The following is a 14,505-nucleotide window of genomic DNA, read 5'->3' on the forward strand; positions in this document are numbered from 1 at the left end:
ATTTAAAGTCAAATCTGAAGGAATAAACTTCCTTAGAAAGCAAACATGGATAAGTTCACTGATGACTTGAAAAGCAGGAGATGGATACACAAAGCTGAAGACAGTGCGTTCGTCTACTTTCCTCTCTTGTGCTGGTCTCTGTTCCTGCTTAGGCCCCATCCCAGGGCTGTGTTCGCCCAGGTTATGTGGTCCCCGGCTCACGCCCTCAGAGGTCATGGAGGAAGAGACCCTCCTCCAAGCTCAGCCCTGTGTCTTGGGCTTGTCCCAGAGGCCCTGTCCCCTCCCTGCCCTTCACTCTCAGGGAACTGAGGCTGCCCCTCCGATGGCCCACAGGGAACCTCGCCAAGGCCTGGGTTGGGGTCCCAGCCTCTCCCCTCCCTTTCAAAACTGCCTTGCACATTCTGAGCAAGACTTTGTTTAAAAAAGAAACCGATTTACCAAAAGCAATGCAAAGAAAATAACAGCATAAAACAGATCTCCTCAGTGCTCTGTATTCCTATTATCTTTTCTGTCTCTGAGAGTTGGCAAATGATTCTACACATTATTTACCACTTTAATCAGGACTTTATAAAGGTTTTCACGGAATGGAGTTTTGCACATTGAAGAAGCTTTTTTTTTTTGATGCCGACCATTTTTTTAAAGTCTTTATTGAGTTTGTTAGACTGTTGCTTCTGTATTATGTTTCGGTTTTTTGGGTCCTGAGGCATGTGTGGGGCTTAGCTCCCAACTAGGGTTTGAACCCACACTCCCTGCCTTGGAAGGCCAGGGAAGGCCCCGTGAAGGTTTGTGTGTTCACATTTGCACATAGCCGCATGCTCTCTGGTCTCCACACCCAGGGGTGGCCCTGGCTGTCGTCTGTGAGCACTTGTGATGAGTTCAGGGTGTCCCATCATCTCTGTGGGGACCCTCCACTCTCCTGACAGTCTTTGGAGGCTGCCCCTCCACTATTAACCTGCTTCCTTTCCCACCGGGAGGTATCTGGAAAGCCCTCTTCCTGAGTCCACACGCTACAAGGCGCAGGCAGCAGCTTGGCTCGGAGCCCACGTCCTTGTCCAGGGTGGGGCCCCGGCTCCTGGGTGTCAGCCGCCTGCCTCCCTGTCCTGTCTGCACTGGGGACTTCTGTTCCTGGAGGTATCTTCTGCAGGTGAGATTCCTCCCAGCCGCCTGCATCACAGGCAGAGCCCCGCCGTGTCTGCCTGGAGCTCACATCTCAAGGGGCTCTTGAAGCAGCAGGCCCGTGCACTTGAAAGAGACCTGAATTCAGCGGAGCAGCCGGACTCTACCAAGGAGCCCAGAGCCTTTTTCTGCAGGCTCAAGCAGAAACCCAAACACTTAGAGATCTTGTCAAAGAACCAATATTAGAACTGGGCAAAGCAAAGCTGGCTGGGCCCTTAGTAAGAGTGGGTGATGGCACATGCTTTTCCAGGAGACGTAGGCTGCCTGGGGTGGGTAGGGGAACCTCAGGGTTCACCCTGCCTTTTCTGGCAGCTGGTCAGCCTGGAGGGGATACATTTCGTGTATCAGCTGACATGGCCCATTTCTGTGCATGGAAAGCAGAGAGGTGGAGAGTCTTGAAGATGAAGGTGCTCTTGTGCAAAGGTCTGTCAGTCGGTGGAGCTTCCCTGGTGGCTCAGCGTAAAGGATCTGCCTGCCAGAGCAGAAGACCCGAGAGATGCGGGTTGACCCCTCGGTCAGGAAGATGCCCTGGAGGAGGAAATGGCAACCCACTCCAGTGTTCTCACCTGGAGAATCCAGGGGGCTACAGTCCATGGGGTCGCAAAGAGTCGGACACGGCTAAGCAACTAAACAGCTGTCAGTTTGTGAGTCCTGGGGATTCTACTGTGTCCAGGGCCCTCGAATGGACCACAGCTGTGGGGCCCTGGTCTGGGGGAGACAGACACACGGCCCATTGAGTAATATTTCTGGATGCCTAACCTGAAATCTATGTGCCTTGGAGAAAATGATGGCTAAGCTAAGGACCGAGCAGTCACCAAGGTTTGGGGCAAGAACAGGAGGAATGGGAACAGTGACCCAGGAAGAGGGGGCAGCATGGATACAGCCGCGGAGTTAGCAGGGGGGCCCGGGACGGGGGGAGACTGGGAGAGGCTCCACGTGGTTGGAGAGGGTCGCCGACCAGGTGGAGCTGGAGGCCGCTGACCAGGACAACTGGGGAGGAGGTGGGGCCAAGGCCTCGGAGGCTGCTGGGTGGTCAGGAGCAGAGCAGTACCGCCCTCAGATGTCAGTTAGACTTGCCTCTTAGGAAAGTGGCTCCGGCTGTGAGTGGGCCGTGACCTTGAGGGGCTCAGAGTGCCGGTGGGCGCTCCCTTGGGAGGGGGTGCTTCCTGACAGAGGGAGACAGAAGTAGCCTGCACCAGGGTGGGAGCTCTAAGAATGGAGAAAGCAGTAAAGGCAAGGGGTGTGGGATCAGGAGGATCCGCCAGGCTCTGTGATTGGTCTGAAGCGGGTTGTAGGGAAGACAGAGCAGGAGGCTGTGACCTGGGGGTTTCAGGGTGCAGTGCCCTGAGCCTGGAGCATCAGGGCGTGGGGTGGGGTCTCATCTGAGGCAGGGGGTTTGCAGCTTCTGTGAGACTGCCCTGAACCCAGCAGCTGCTGGGTGTGTGTGTGTGTGATGCTCAGGAGAGAGGTGACCCCAGAGACAGACACTAGGAGTCAAGCTGGATGGAGGGGGTCCTCCTGGGGGGTATGTGGACAGAGGCGAAAACTCTAGAACAGGACAGCTAGGACACCAACCTTTAAGTGAGGGGGCGGGGGACAAAGGAAGGTGGCTGCCCCGGGGGGTGAGGGGTCACAGCAGTGTCACGGGAAGTCACCTGGGGCCCAGCCTGGCATCCCCGGGGCCCAGGCAGGAATGGAGGTGGGGTGGCGGCTGAGGGCGGGTACAGGGAGCCTGCGGGGCGGCGGGACTGAGCCCTCAGCTTGGGAACCATCTGGGCAGGGCAGGGAGGTGTGGGGCGTGGGCCTCTGGGTGGTTTCAGGGTGTGCACACGTGTGACGGGAAGGGGCCGCTGGGGTGAGAACTGGGCCCCCTGGAGAGTGCAGGGCGGGAAACACAGGAGGCCCTTGAGCAGACAGTGGGGCGGGGGGTCCCCTCCGTGGGGCCGGGTGCTGCCTCCCTTCGCCTGGAGGCATGGGCAGAGGCCAGGTGTCTGGGCAGACTTGCTTTGGCTTGAGTGGTGGGCAGGGCCACATGTCCCATTTTTCCTGAGGGTTTTGATTTCCTCTGAAGGTGGTGAGCTGAGTGGGGAGGGGCTGGGATCCTGGGCTGGAGCAAAGAGAGGCTGAAGTGGTCACCATGGCAAAGCGAAGGGTGGCGTGGAGCCCGGGACCACCGGAGATGGGGAGCTGGAGATGGGGTGCGGAGGAGACACCCCCTGCCTTCACGTCATTCTGTCTGCTCGTCCTTGTTGTGTTATCCAGGACCGATGTGGGTTTATGTTCTTCTCTGATCTCTGTCATCCTCACGAACTGTGAGATGTGACGTCCCTGGGATCCAGGTCACCCGGCAGGATGCCCTGTTAACCAGCATTTGGGTGTCACAGTGGGTCTGGCCTGCCCTCTCTGGGTGTCGCTGTGACATCAGGTGGCGGAGCCCTCGGGAGCCTGGTTAACGTGGTTCCCCGGGAGCCCTGGGCAGCCGAGGGTGGACCACGAAGGCCTGCCTTGTTTGCCGCTGTCTGTTGGTCCTTGTGAGCTGGTATCTATCACCCGCTGCAGGCAGATGCTGCTTCGTGGGGTTCAGGATGAAAACGTGGTGCTGATGGGTCCTCACCCCCCGGGGACCCTCACAAGCTAGACAAGACAGTTTCAGGCCTGAGCGCTCAGCTGTGCAAACGTTTATTATTAAATGTCACAATAAATATCTTTCAGTTTTTCAAAGCAACTCCGAGGTAGTTGAAGCAGAACTTCGGAAACAGGAATGAAATTGTTTCCATTTAAGGTTCTTTTCAGAAGTTCCCTCTCGAAGCGGGGAGTTGGGATTCCTTGACCTGGCCGGCACTGAAGGACGGGATTACTGCTGGGGGAAAAGGCACCGATAAGTTTGTGGTGCAGACTTTTTTCTTTTTTTTTTTTAAACAAATTATTTATGTATTTGCATTTTATTTTTGGCTGTGCTGGGTGTCTGCTGCTGCGCGTGGGCTGTCTCTAACTGCTGCTCACGGGGGCTTCTCTGTACCTGCAGTGTGCAGGCTCCTCATGGTAGTGGCTTCTCTTGTTACAGAGCACAGGCTCTGGGGCACTCGGACGGCAGTAGTTGCAGCTCACGGGCTCAGTAGTTACAACTGCTGCTGCTGCTGCTGCTGCTACGTCGCTTCAGTTGTGTCTGACTCTGTGCGACCCCATAGACGGCAGCCCACCAGGCTCCCCTGTCCCTGGGATTCTCCAGGCAAGAACACTGGAGTGGGGTGCCATTTCCTTCTCCAATGCATGAAAGTGAAAAGTGAAAGTGAAGTCGCTCAGTCCTGTCCGACTCTCAGCGACCCCATGGACTGCAGCCCACCAGGCTCCTCCGTCCATGGGATTTTCCAGGCAAGAGTGCTGAAGTGGGGTGCCATTGCCTTCTCCGGTAGTTGCAACTCCCAGGCTCTAAGACATAGGCTCAGCAGTTGTGCTGCACAGGCCTCGTGGCTCTGAGACGTGTGGGATCTTCCCGGACTAAGGACTGAGCCCGTGTCTCCTGCGCTGGCAGGTGGGTTCTTGTCCGCTGAGCCACCAGGGAAGCCGTGTAGTGCAGACTGACAGGTAGCCTTGCTTCCCTGTCTTTGAGCATCTTGACTGTGGAGTGTGGAAGCGTTTGTGGGGTGGTTTCACTGTTACCCTGGAGGTTGATAGACTGGCTCCACAACCTGGCAAACGGCTTCACTTTCTCATCTGTGAAAGGCATTGGTGGTAAGCCTCTCTCGTTTGGCCGTGCTGAGGGCTTATTGTCAGGAGAGGCAAGCTCCTAGAGAAGTGTCTGGCAGTTACAGAAAATTCACAGGTGACACCAGAGGAAACCGGAACTCATCTTTGAAGTTACTTGAATCTGACCGCTTAACTCTCGACACCAGTGTTAAAAGGTCCTAGAGTCTCTCAGGTGTTTTTCATGGCTGTCCCTCTAGTTAATATATTTTTATTCATTTAAAAATGTAAGGTATAGTTTGTACATAATCATACAGGAGAGTTCTGCCCACCACCTGCCTTCTTCAGTCCTTCACTAGGGATAAGCTCTCCCCAGACTCCATCCCCGGGCAAGCCCCTAGGTGTGCTCCCTCCCTCTAGTTGTGCCTTTTCTTGAATGTTCTAAAAATGGAATCAGTTTGAAGCTTTGAGCTTGTCTTACATCTCAGAATGCACGTGAGGTTCATCCACGTCATATATGATGGCATCCTGTTGTTTTCATGGCTGAGGTGAGCTCCATTGTAGGGATTTACCTCTTGAAAACTTTTAGGTTGTTTCTAGGTTTTGACAATTTCAAGTAATTGTAAACTTTCAGACACAAGGTTCTGTGTGAACCCAAGTCTGCATTTCCGTGGGGCCCCTCTCAGGAGTGTGATTGCTCGGCTGCATGGGAAGTGCTTTCTCAAACTTGCAGACCCAGTTCGCTTTCAGACCTGTAGCATCTGCAGAAAGCACATGGTATGGTCAGATTGTTTTTGTTTTATTTTATTTTGGCTTAGCGATTCTAGTAGATGTTAGTGGTATCTCTTTGTGGTTTTAATTTGCGTTTCCTTGGTGGCTAGTGATGCTGAGCAGCTTGTCACATACCTATTTGTCACCCATGGATCTTCTTTGTAAACAGTGCCTCTTCAAAAAATCATTGGCCTATTTTGGGCGGAAGATTGCTTTCTTATTATTGAGTTTTAAGAATTCTTTGTATATGGTGGATATAAATCTTTATCAGATGTGTGGTTTGCAGTTGTTTTCTCCTAGTGTGTGGTTCATCTGTTGTTATCTCAGCAGAAGTTCTTTTGAAGAGCAGAAATTCTTTATTTTGATGACATATAATTGATTACTTTTCTTTTATGGACTATGCTTTTGTTGTCATGTGAAAGAAATCTTTGCTTAGCCCAAATTCACAAGTATCTTCTGCCATTTTATAGTTTTTAGAATAGAAGATCTATGGATCTAAGTTCCATTTAAAGTGAATTTTTATATAGGGAGTGAGGTATGGAAGGAGTTTCATTTGGTGCTGGAGGAGGCTGCACCTTTGTCCCTTTGCTGCAAATCAGTTGACCCTATATACTCACGGTATTCTTTTTAAAATGGGTTTCTGCCTACTTGCTTTTGGAAAACAATGCTGACAACTGTCTTTGGTAATAGGTGTGGTACTATCTGTTCATCCAGTGCTCTTTTCAATTAGATTCTGAGCTTTATTGCAGCCCCTGGAGGCATTTGATGAAAATAGTTTCCCTCCATTTTGTTCAGGAAGTGGTGGGGGGGCGGCGCACCCAGCCTGATAGAAGGAGTCCTTTAGAGTGACAGGCAGGGGTGGGGGTCAATCCCAGCCAGGGTCAGGACTCTAAAATTCCAGGACTTTTCCCCAACCAGTTATAAATGATGGGCACTGAGGCTCTGGCTTCCCACCAAACGATATATATATTTTTTCCCCCACCAAACTGAATTTTAATTCTAGCTCAGCTCAGTACTAACTGTGAGATCAGGGGCAAAGTCATTAACATCCCCATTGTCAGTTACCTTGCCTTCCAACACAGCAAACTCCCTGTAGGATTTATGTTGAAATTAAAGATAAAATATATAAGGATTTAGCATAGTGCAGGGGCTTCCTAGGTTGGGGCTCAGTGGTAAAGAATCCACCTGCCAACGCAGAAGAGATGGGTTCAGTCCCCAGGCCAAGAAGATCCCCTGGAGGAGGAAATGGCAATCTGCCTAGAAAATCCCACAGACAGAGAAACCTGGTGGGCTGCAGTCCATGTGGTTGCATAGAGTCAGATACGACTTAATGACTAAAACAACAGCAGCAGCATAGTGCAGGGCATGTATTAGAATCTATTGTTATTACCGTCAATTTATTTTTTGAAAGTATGGGTTTCCTAGAAGATATGGAATATGAATATGGGAAATAAAGTTACTAAAGAAGAAAACGATTCCAAGTTAAGAGACCTAGATATACAGGCAGTCGTTGGAGTGGAACAAAGGCAATCACTGTAATTGTTGGCAGTGTGACGGCTGGAGTGGATCTGATGGCTTGGGGGCACAGGTATTCTTTTGCTGTAACTTCCTTAGAGTTAAGGAGAAAATCATATAAAAGCTTATTAGCGCAGTGTAGGCATTCATTGGCAACCCACTCCAGTACTCTTGCTTGGAGAATTCTGTGGACAGAGGAGCCTGACCGATTGCAGTCCATGGGGGTCGCAAAAAGTCGGACACAACTGAGCGTCGAACTTTCAACTTTCACTTCTCAGGCATTCAGTGAGCAAGCAAAGAGTATTGGTTTTAGCGAATGCTGTTGTTATTATGTGTCAGGAAAACCATGTAACAAATCTCCATTGTTTGTGTATCAGAGGCTTTTTATCACCCCCTCTGTTTCTGTTGTGTTTAGCCATCAGCTTCTCATCTGGAAAGTGTTGCCTTCTTGATATGCCTCTGGTTCTTCATAGTGATCGCAATTTTGTATTCACATTTGCCAAACTGCATGATGCCCAACCTTCTCCTCTGTTCTTGGTTTGCAGGGGGCAGCGCTGAAATACTTGCCAACTATTGTCAACGATGTGAAATTGGTATTTGATCCCAAAGAGCTCAGGTAAGGAAGCACCCAGGGCGAGGGCTTCCCACGTACCATGCTTGGCCTCCTTTAGTTCATGGGATGCCCAGGGTTCTGGCTCATATCCATGTTAGGTCCGTGCCCTGAATCCTTCTGGAACATGTTGTAGCTCATTATGTCTTTATGTGAAAAAGGAATCATCTATCAACAGTCACAATAGTTTCTTTAGAAGATTAATTTTAGCTTCACACATAAATAATGCAAATTTGGCATTTTGCATCCTTTAGAGTTGAAAATTCAATACATGGTTCTTGGGTTTGGGTTTTTTTTTCTGCACCTAAACGTTTTGACACAGGAACTTTAATATTCGTGTCTTACCTCCTCCACACAGCTTCTCTCCAGGGGGTTCCTGACTGAGAGCAGTGAACCTCAGACAGAGCAGCCAGAGGTTGTCAGTTCAGGTTATACTAAAACCAAAACCAAACCAAACCGAACTCCAGGCAAGGTGGATATTGGCTGTCAGACCTCGGAGTTGCGCTGGGCATGGAATCCTTCCTTTCACCTTTCAGTGTTGCTACCATCCCTGCCTAAGCCCAGTCTCAGCTGTATACCATGCAGACGTCACTGCATCCGGAAAAGAGGTGTCGTGAGCAAGTGGGTACATGGCCTCTGTGACCCCAAACATCACAGCACCGTCCTCGTCTGATCCTTGATTGGATTTTCTTAAAATTAATTTATTTATGTTAATTGGAGGCTAATTACTCTACAATATTATGGTGGGTTTTGCCATACATTGACATGAATCAGCCATGGGTGTACATGTGTCCCCCGTCCTGAACCCCCCTCCCACCCCGTCCCATCCCTCAGGGTCATCCCGATGCACTGGCCCTGAGCACCCCGTCTCATGCATCGAACCTAGACTGGTGATTTGATTTAACATTTGATACAGTAAACTTATCCCCAGGTAATGGCACCATTTGACCAGCCAGAAAAGCCCACCTACATATCGGCACAGGGCCATGTGTCCCCTGGGTGGTTAAGTGGAATGAAAAGCGGTCATCCTGCCTGCACTTTATGTCCACCATAGGTCACTCCTGCTCCGGGAGTGAGGGGCGAGGGGCTCCTGGGGAGCTGCTCGCCTCATGAATCATCTCGTGTCTGATGTGCCCAAGGATTTAGTGTCCCACGTGGACACATTTGTTTGTGGCCCCTGGGCATCGACGGTGCCAGTTCTAGCTTAACAGGCGCTCGATGAGAAAAGGAGGAACAAACGGGCCCTTGGGCACCGTGTCTGCCCGCTTAGGTCTCTGCGCGCCTGGCTCTCAGACAGTGGTCCAGGCAATAGCAGCCCCACCGGGTCCCGGGACTTGCTGAATGTCGGGCTCCTTCCCAGATCTTCTGAATTAGAAATTGCGGTGGGGTCCAGCCATTTGGCTTCAAAGATCTCTCCAGGTGCTTCCAATGAAGGCTCTTGTTTGAGAACCTCAGATATGGAGAAAGCGGGATGAACCGGGAGCTGAGGTTTGGTGGGTCATGGCCTCACTCTGGGCCTGCCTTCCTGGGGCTCAAGGGCCAGGCCGTTGCTCATTATTGGGGTGATGTCCATGTTCACAGCTGGTGCGTGTGCCTTGTGCCTGAAGACCACCCCCCCACCCTTCCCCAGGACCAGTGCCATCTGCTCTTGGGCCCTTGACTCTGCATGCGTGGGTTCTTCTTCAGTGACTTTGAAAATCATGGATGTGTTTTTCCCTCTTTGGAAGACTGAGTCATGTTGTGATGATACAGAAGAAATCACAGAGGAGAATAGCTCAAAGTTATGATTCCATGATGATCTGGATCCTTCCGGTTATCTTTTGTGCATGCACGTGCGCGCACACAAACACACGCACACCCCCATACACCTCTAAATGAATTCAACATTACATTTTGTAGTTTAGAATAGACTTCCTGCACTGAAGACATCTTGTTTTCCCACATCCGGAAGGAGACTTCTACACCATTACCATAATCTAACGTCAGAACAGTTTCATCACCCCAGTAAGATTCCTCGTGCCCGTCAAGAGTCACTGCCCACTCCCACTCCAGTGCTCGGCAACCGCTAATCTTTCTGTCTGTATAGGTTTGCCTTTTCTGGGCATTTCGTATAAGTCAAGTCACACAACATGTGGCCTTTTGTGACAGGCTTCTTTCACTTAGTGTAATGTGTTCAAGGTCTGTGAATGTCAGAAATTCATTTTTTTTTTTTAATGGGTGAAGCGTTTATCTATTCATCAGTTGATGGACTTCTGGGTTTTTCCACTTTTCACGTGTAATGGGTAGCATTTCTTTGACTCATGCACAGGGCTCTGTGTGGAAATATGTTTTCATTTCTGCATATACACCTAGAGGCGCAAGTGCTGCGTCTGATGGTAACTATGGTAACATTTTCAGGAACTGCCAGACAGTATTCCCAAGTGGCTGCCCCGTGCTGCCTTCCCCCCAGCATGGCATGAGGGTACCGGCTCCTTCACGACCTAGCCAACACTTGGTATTGGTGCTCTTTTCAGTTATGGCCATCTTAGTGGGTGTGAAATGAACAATAACATCATAAAGCGTCATTCTTTGGGGTGAGATTTTGGTCCATATTATATAATGGGCCTCATTCAACATTCTGGTGGCTATTAATGACCATTCAGTGAGCTCACGTCTCAGTACCGTCTTGTATTCTGTTGGGTCATTTTGTAGTATATCCTTCAACTCTCTCCCTTGGGTTTTTCCTTTTACAGCAAAATGTTTACTGATTTCATCCTAAATGTCCCCGTGGGTTTGCTGACCATTCAGAAGCTGTATTGCTTGATTGAAATAATTCACAGTGACCTCTTCACACAGCATGGTGAGTGAAACCCTGAGAATCACTAAATTGTCACATAAATCATTGTCTGGAGACCTTGACCCTTCTGAATTCTTTCTTTGTCAAAGGCAGTGGGGAGGTTGCCCCCAATTAAAACAGCTCCGTCACAAGAAAGGAAGATTTAGCCCTTGCCAGAGAATGGTAATTGACATCTACTGTAGGTAATAGATCATTGAGAAATGAAGGCCAATCCTCGTAGTTTGGAATTTAGGTGTGTACCAAGGCCCTCGGATAATCAGCATACATTGTAGCCTTTAAGATGTGTGATTATCTATCCTGGGGAGGCAATCACTGACTTCCATTGAGATGATTGCAATGAAAAGTTTCAAATTTTCTTTCAACCTTGAAGTAATGGTTCTGTCTTAGCCTGAACTTAGCATTTTGTGATAGGGCTTCCTCAAACCCTGCGCAAAGGAGAAAGAATTTGAATGATTCCTCAACTCATTTATCCTGAGGACACTATATTTCCACATGTTATCTCCCTACCCTTTTTTATTAATCACTTTCTTTTTGTTTGGACAGATTGAGTTAATATTTTACACTTGTCAAGAAGTTTTATTGAAAGCTTAAGCCCTTTGCATAATCCCACAGCCTTCCTCATTTATTGGAGGGAGACAGGAAGACTGTTGAGTGACATTCTGATGGAACGGCACACATTTTTTCTGCTCCATTTCTGTCCCGCTGTTGGGCTTTTCCCTTCATTTTCTTCTGTCCTCATGTGTGGTGTTGTTCCAGAGATGGAGCAGCTCAGTTTCCTGTGGAGAACTCAGTGTGTCTGGTTAATCGTTTGTACCATCTGGACTACTGGACCCTATGTTTTTAATCTTATTTCTTGATTTAACACTATACAATTCCCTGTAGTCTATACTTACAGCTAAGGCTTAGGTTAAGAGGAAATGTTAAGACTTCATCTGAGTGGGAGTGTTTTTCTGGAGAAAGCACATGAAGCCAAGAAGTGAGTGGCTTTCTGCAGCCCTTCCAAACATCGTTCTCTATTTGTCACTTGCATAAAAGAAAGTCAACTCTGTCACCTTTGCTTGTGACTCAGAGCTCACACATCTCCTTAAGCCGGTACCCCGACTGTCCGTGTTTCAAGCTCTCCTTGGAAAGCTGGATATTGAATTGCTTGTTCTTCAGGTGTTACTAAAGCTTGGGGACTCTTTGGGGCCCTTGGCAGAGCGTGGTGGTAGAGGTGATTTGTGAAGATGCGGCCTCATTGTTTCTTTCCATATCAACTAAATTTGATGCCACAGCAGGTAAAATCCCCTGAAAATTTTATATCTGGATCTTATTAGGTAGATTACTAATATCTCTTCTTCAGCCATCCAACCCTAAGACACACACACACACCTCCACCACTGTTACCATCAACTTTTCTGAGTTAACAATTTGTCAGAAAGTAACAATTATTAAGGATTAACTGTACTTGGCTTCCCTGGTGGCTCAGACGGTAAAGCGTCTGCCTGCAATTCGGGAGACCTGGGTTCGATCTCTGGGTCGGGAAAATTTCCCAGAGAAGGAAGTGGCCATCCACTCCAGTACTCTTGCCTGGAAAATCCTGTTAGGCTCCTCCGTCCATGGTGTCGCAAAGAGTCGGACATGACTGAGCGACTTCACTTCTTTTCGTACTTGGCTTTTACTGAGTGTTTTTATAGGGAAGACCTTCTTGCAGACAAATGACAACTATTTCAAAATTTCTGTTGAACACTCTTGTCCCACCTGCCAAATGAATGAGGTCCTTTTGAGTAAGGACCTAAGGCATCAACGATTCAGTTAAACATACTAAAGTAGATCTGCTTTTAAGAATGTATTTCAGGGAGGTGTTTTCTTCTGTGGAAACTTACACATGTTTTTTAGCTAGTAGATTGCACGAAGGCAAACCTAGGATTTGTTTTTGAGGATTATGGCGGTCTGTGTGTTTGGCAGTTGCTCTCTTTACTTTCCTCAATTTCTGTTCTCATTCTTGTTTTATGTCTTTTTTTTTTTTTTTTAATCTTAGACTGCCTTAAGCCTTATTTTAGAAACATGGAGCATAAACATAAATATTTAGCTTTGTTTGACAGGGAGTTACCAGGATATATCATATTTTAGAATGATCAACTTAGTATTTTTCTAGATATTACAAAGGTTGGAATTGAATCTCAATAGTCAGATGTACCCAAGGTAGTCAATGAGATTGTAGGAAATAAATGAATCCAGAATTATTATGGGCAGTGATGAATGAGCCAAAATTAGCCTGAAGCTTCATGTCTTACAAGCAGCTCTAGAACTGTCCCATTATTAGATGATGTCTGAGCCATAATTGGCTCCCCAAGTGTACTTCCAGACGCTCTCTGGCTGCCTGGAAGCATTTCAGAATGTGCTGTCCAACGTGAAAATGGCCCCATGTACAGGCTTTGAGTTTTCACAGTCTTTCTGGGTAAAGACAGCAAAGACAACCTTGATTTTTCTCACCTCAGACTCCCTGCATCTTCAGAGTTACCAAGAGCCATCTTACCTCCTTGTCAGGAAAGATATAACACTGGAAATCTTCCAGTTGGTCTGTTCTTACAGTGTCATTACTTGTGCAAAATATTCTGTGCCACATTTGGTATAAATATTTAAAGGCAAACCGTTTTCTGATGAGATACGATGGCTGTGTCTTCCCTTGTTCCATTTCTTGTTAATTTGTAAAAAATGTAATTGCCCTTGCCCTCTTTCCTGATCCAAATGGGATCACTCAAACTAGCTCCCTTGGTGTCTAGATCTTCAGAATGCGTTCTGGCCAGATTCGGCAGTGCAAGCTGCGGACTGCGCTGTATGGTCTGCGTTCTCGGGGGGTGTGGTTGGAGCGGCTCCCTGTCTGGCCCCTCCGGCTCCCTTGTTGGGCTCTGGGGGTGAGTCTTTGCTCATCAGCATGCGTGTTGCTCCTCTCATAGCAGAGACGCTGTTGCTCTGCTCCAAAATGCTTCTTTCCATCTCCCTCCAATATCAAAGATATTCCAGTCTCACTTTGATGGGAATAGCAAGCTGATTTGGGTGCAGTGGGGCTGGGAGTGAATTCTGAGATGGGCGTTGCCCCTCTGCAGGAAAGCCTTCCCCTGCCAGGTGTGGGTCCCAGCAGGCCAAGGCTTACAGGGTGCAGGTTAGCTCAGCCTGCTCCTCTTCTGTCCTCTTAAAGGACCAGGAATCAGAGGATGCCGCTGAGTTTGTTAGGCTACAGCAGGAGAGGTGTCTTTTGGCAAAGACAGTTGTGTTTGGCCCGAACTGGTCTGGACATCACGGGCAGTGTCGCTGCCATCTGTTCACAGCTGTACGAGTTGCGATGGTCCTTCTGAGTCAGGTCCTCGCAGCTCCTGTTACCTCCATATCCTCTACCCTGATCCGAAGGAAACTGGAGTTCTTTACAGAGCTGTCCTTCCCACTGCTCATTAACAGTTGCCACCCCTAGAAGACTATACCTCCTTGGCAGAACAGAGGATGTAGTCTGCATTGTAGATGCAAGTGTGGCTGTGGATTTGCGTCCTGGCGTCTGTATTCGGGAAACAGAGCTTGTAATGTAGAAATCTCCCCCTAGTGTAAGAAGGCTATTCAGAAGCCGGAGCGTGGACCTGGCCATCCTGAGTGTTGGCTGTGGTAGATGGCTGAAGGCATCAGTGTCTTAGCCCCTCTGGAGACCGCCAGAGAGCTCAGAGCTCAGGACTGGCTGTCGGCCACATCAGCCTTTTCTCTGTGTTCTGCCTGTCTTTCTTTGCTTTGTTTACAAAAGAAAATGAATGACTGGCTTGCATCATTTCTTCTATAAATGATTTTGTGTGTGTGTTAGTCACTCAGTCGTATCTGACTCTTTTGTGACCCCATGGACTGTAGCCCGCCAAGCTCCTCTGTCCGTGGGATTCTCCAGACAAGAATA

At 48.7% G+C, this 14,505-nt stretch overlaps 1 protein-coding gene across 2 annotated transcripts in view; it reads left to right on the top strand.

Annotated features, from left to right (window-relative positions):
* DOCK1 (dedicator of cytokinesis 1) overlaps positions 1-14,505 on the top strand; it is a 561,005-nt gene that overhangs the window by 174,278 nt on the left and 372,222 nt on the right. For both annotated transcript variants that reach the window (XM_040254437.1, XM_040254438.1), the window contains exons 24-25: positions 7,692-7,762; positions 10,489-10,595. In XM_040254437.1, coding sequence (XP_040110371.1) covers positions 7,692-7,762; positions 10,489-10,595 — 178 coding nt within the window. The remainder of the gene's footprint in view (positions 1-7,691; positions 7,763-10,488; positions 10,596-14,505) is intronic.

The sequence above is a fragment of the Oryx dammah genome, unplaced genomic scaffold (genome assembly GCF_014754425.2).
Source record: "Oryx dammah isolate SB20612 unplaced genomic scaffold, SCBI_Odam_1.1 HiC_scaffold_14, whole genome shotgun sequence".
Lineage (NCBI taxonomy): Eukaryota > Metazoa > Chordata > Mammalia > Artiodactyla > Bovidae > Oryx > Oryx dammah.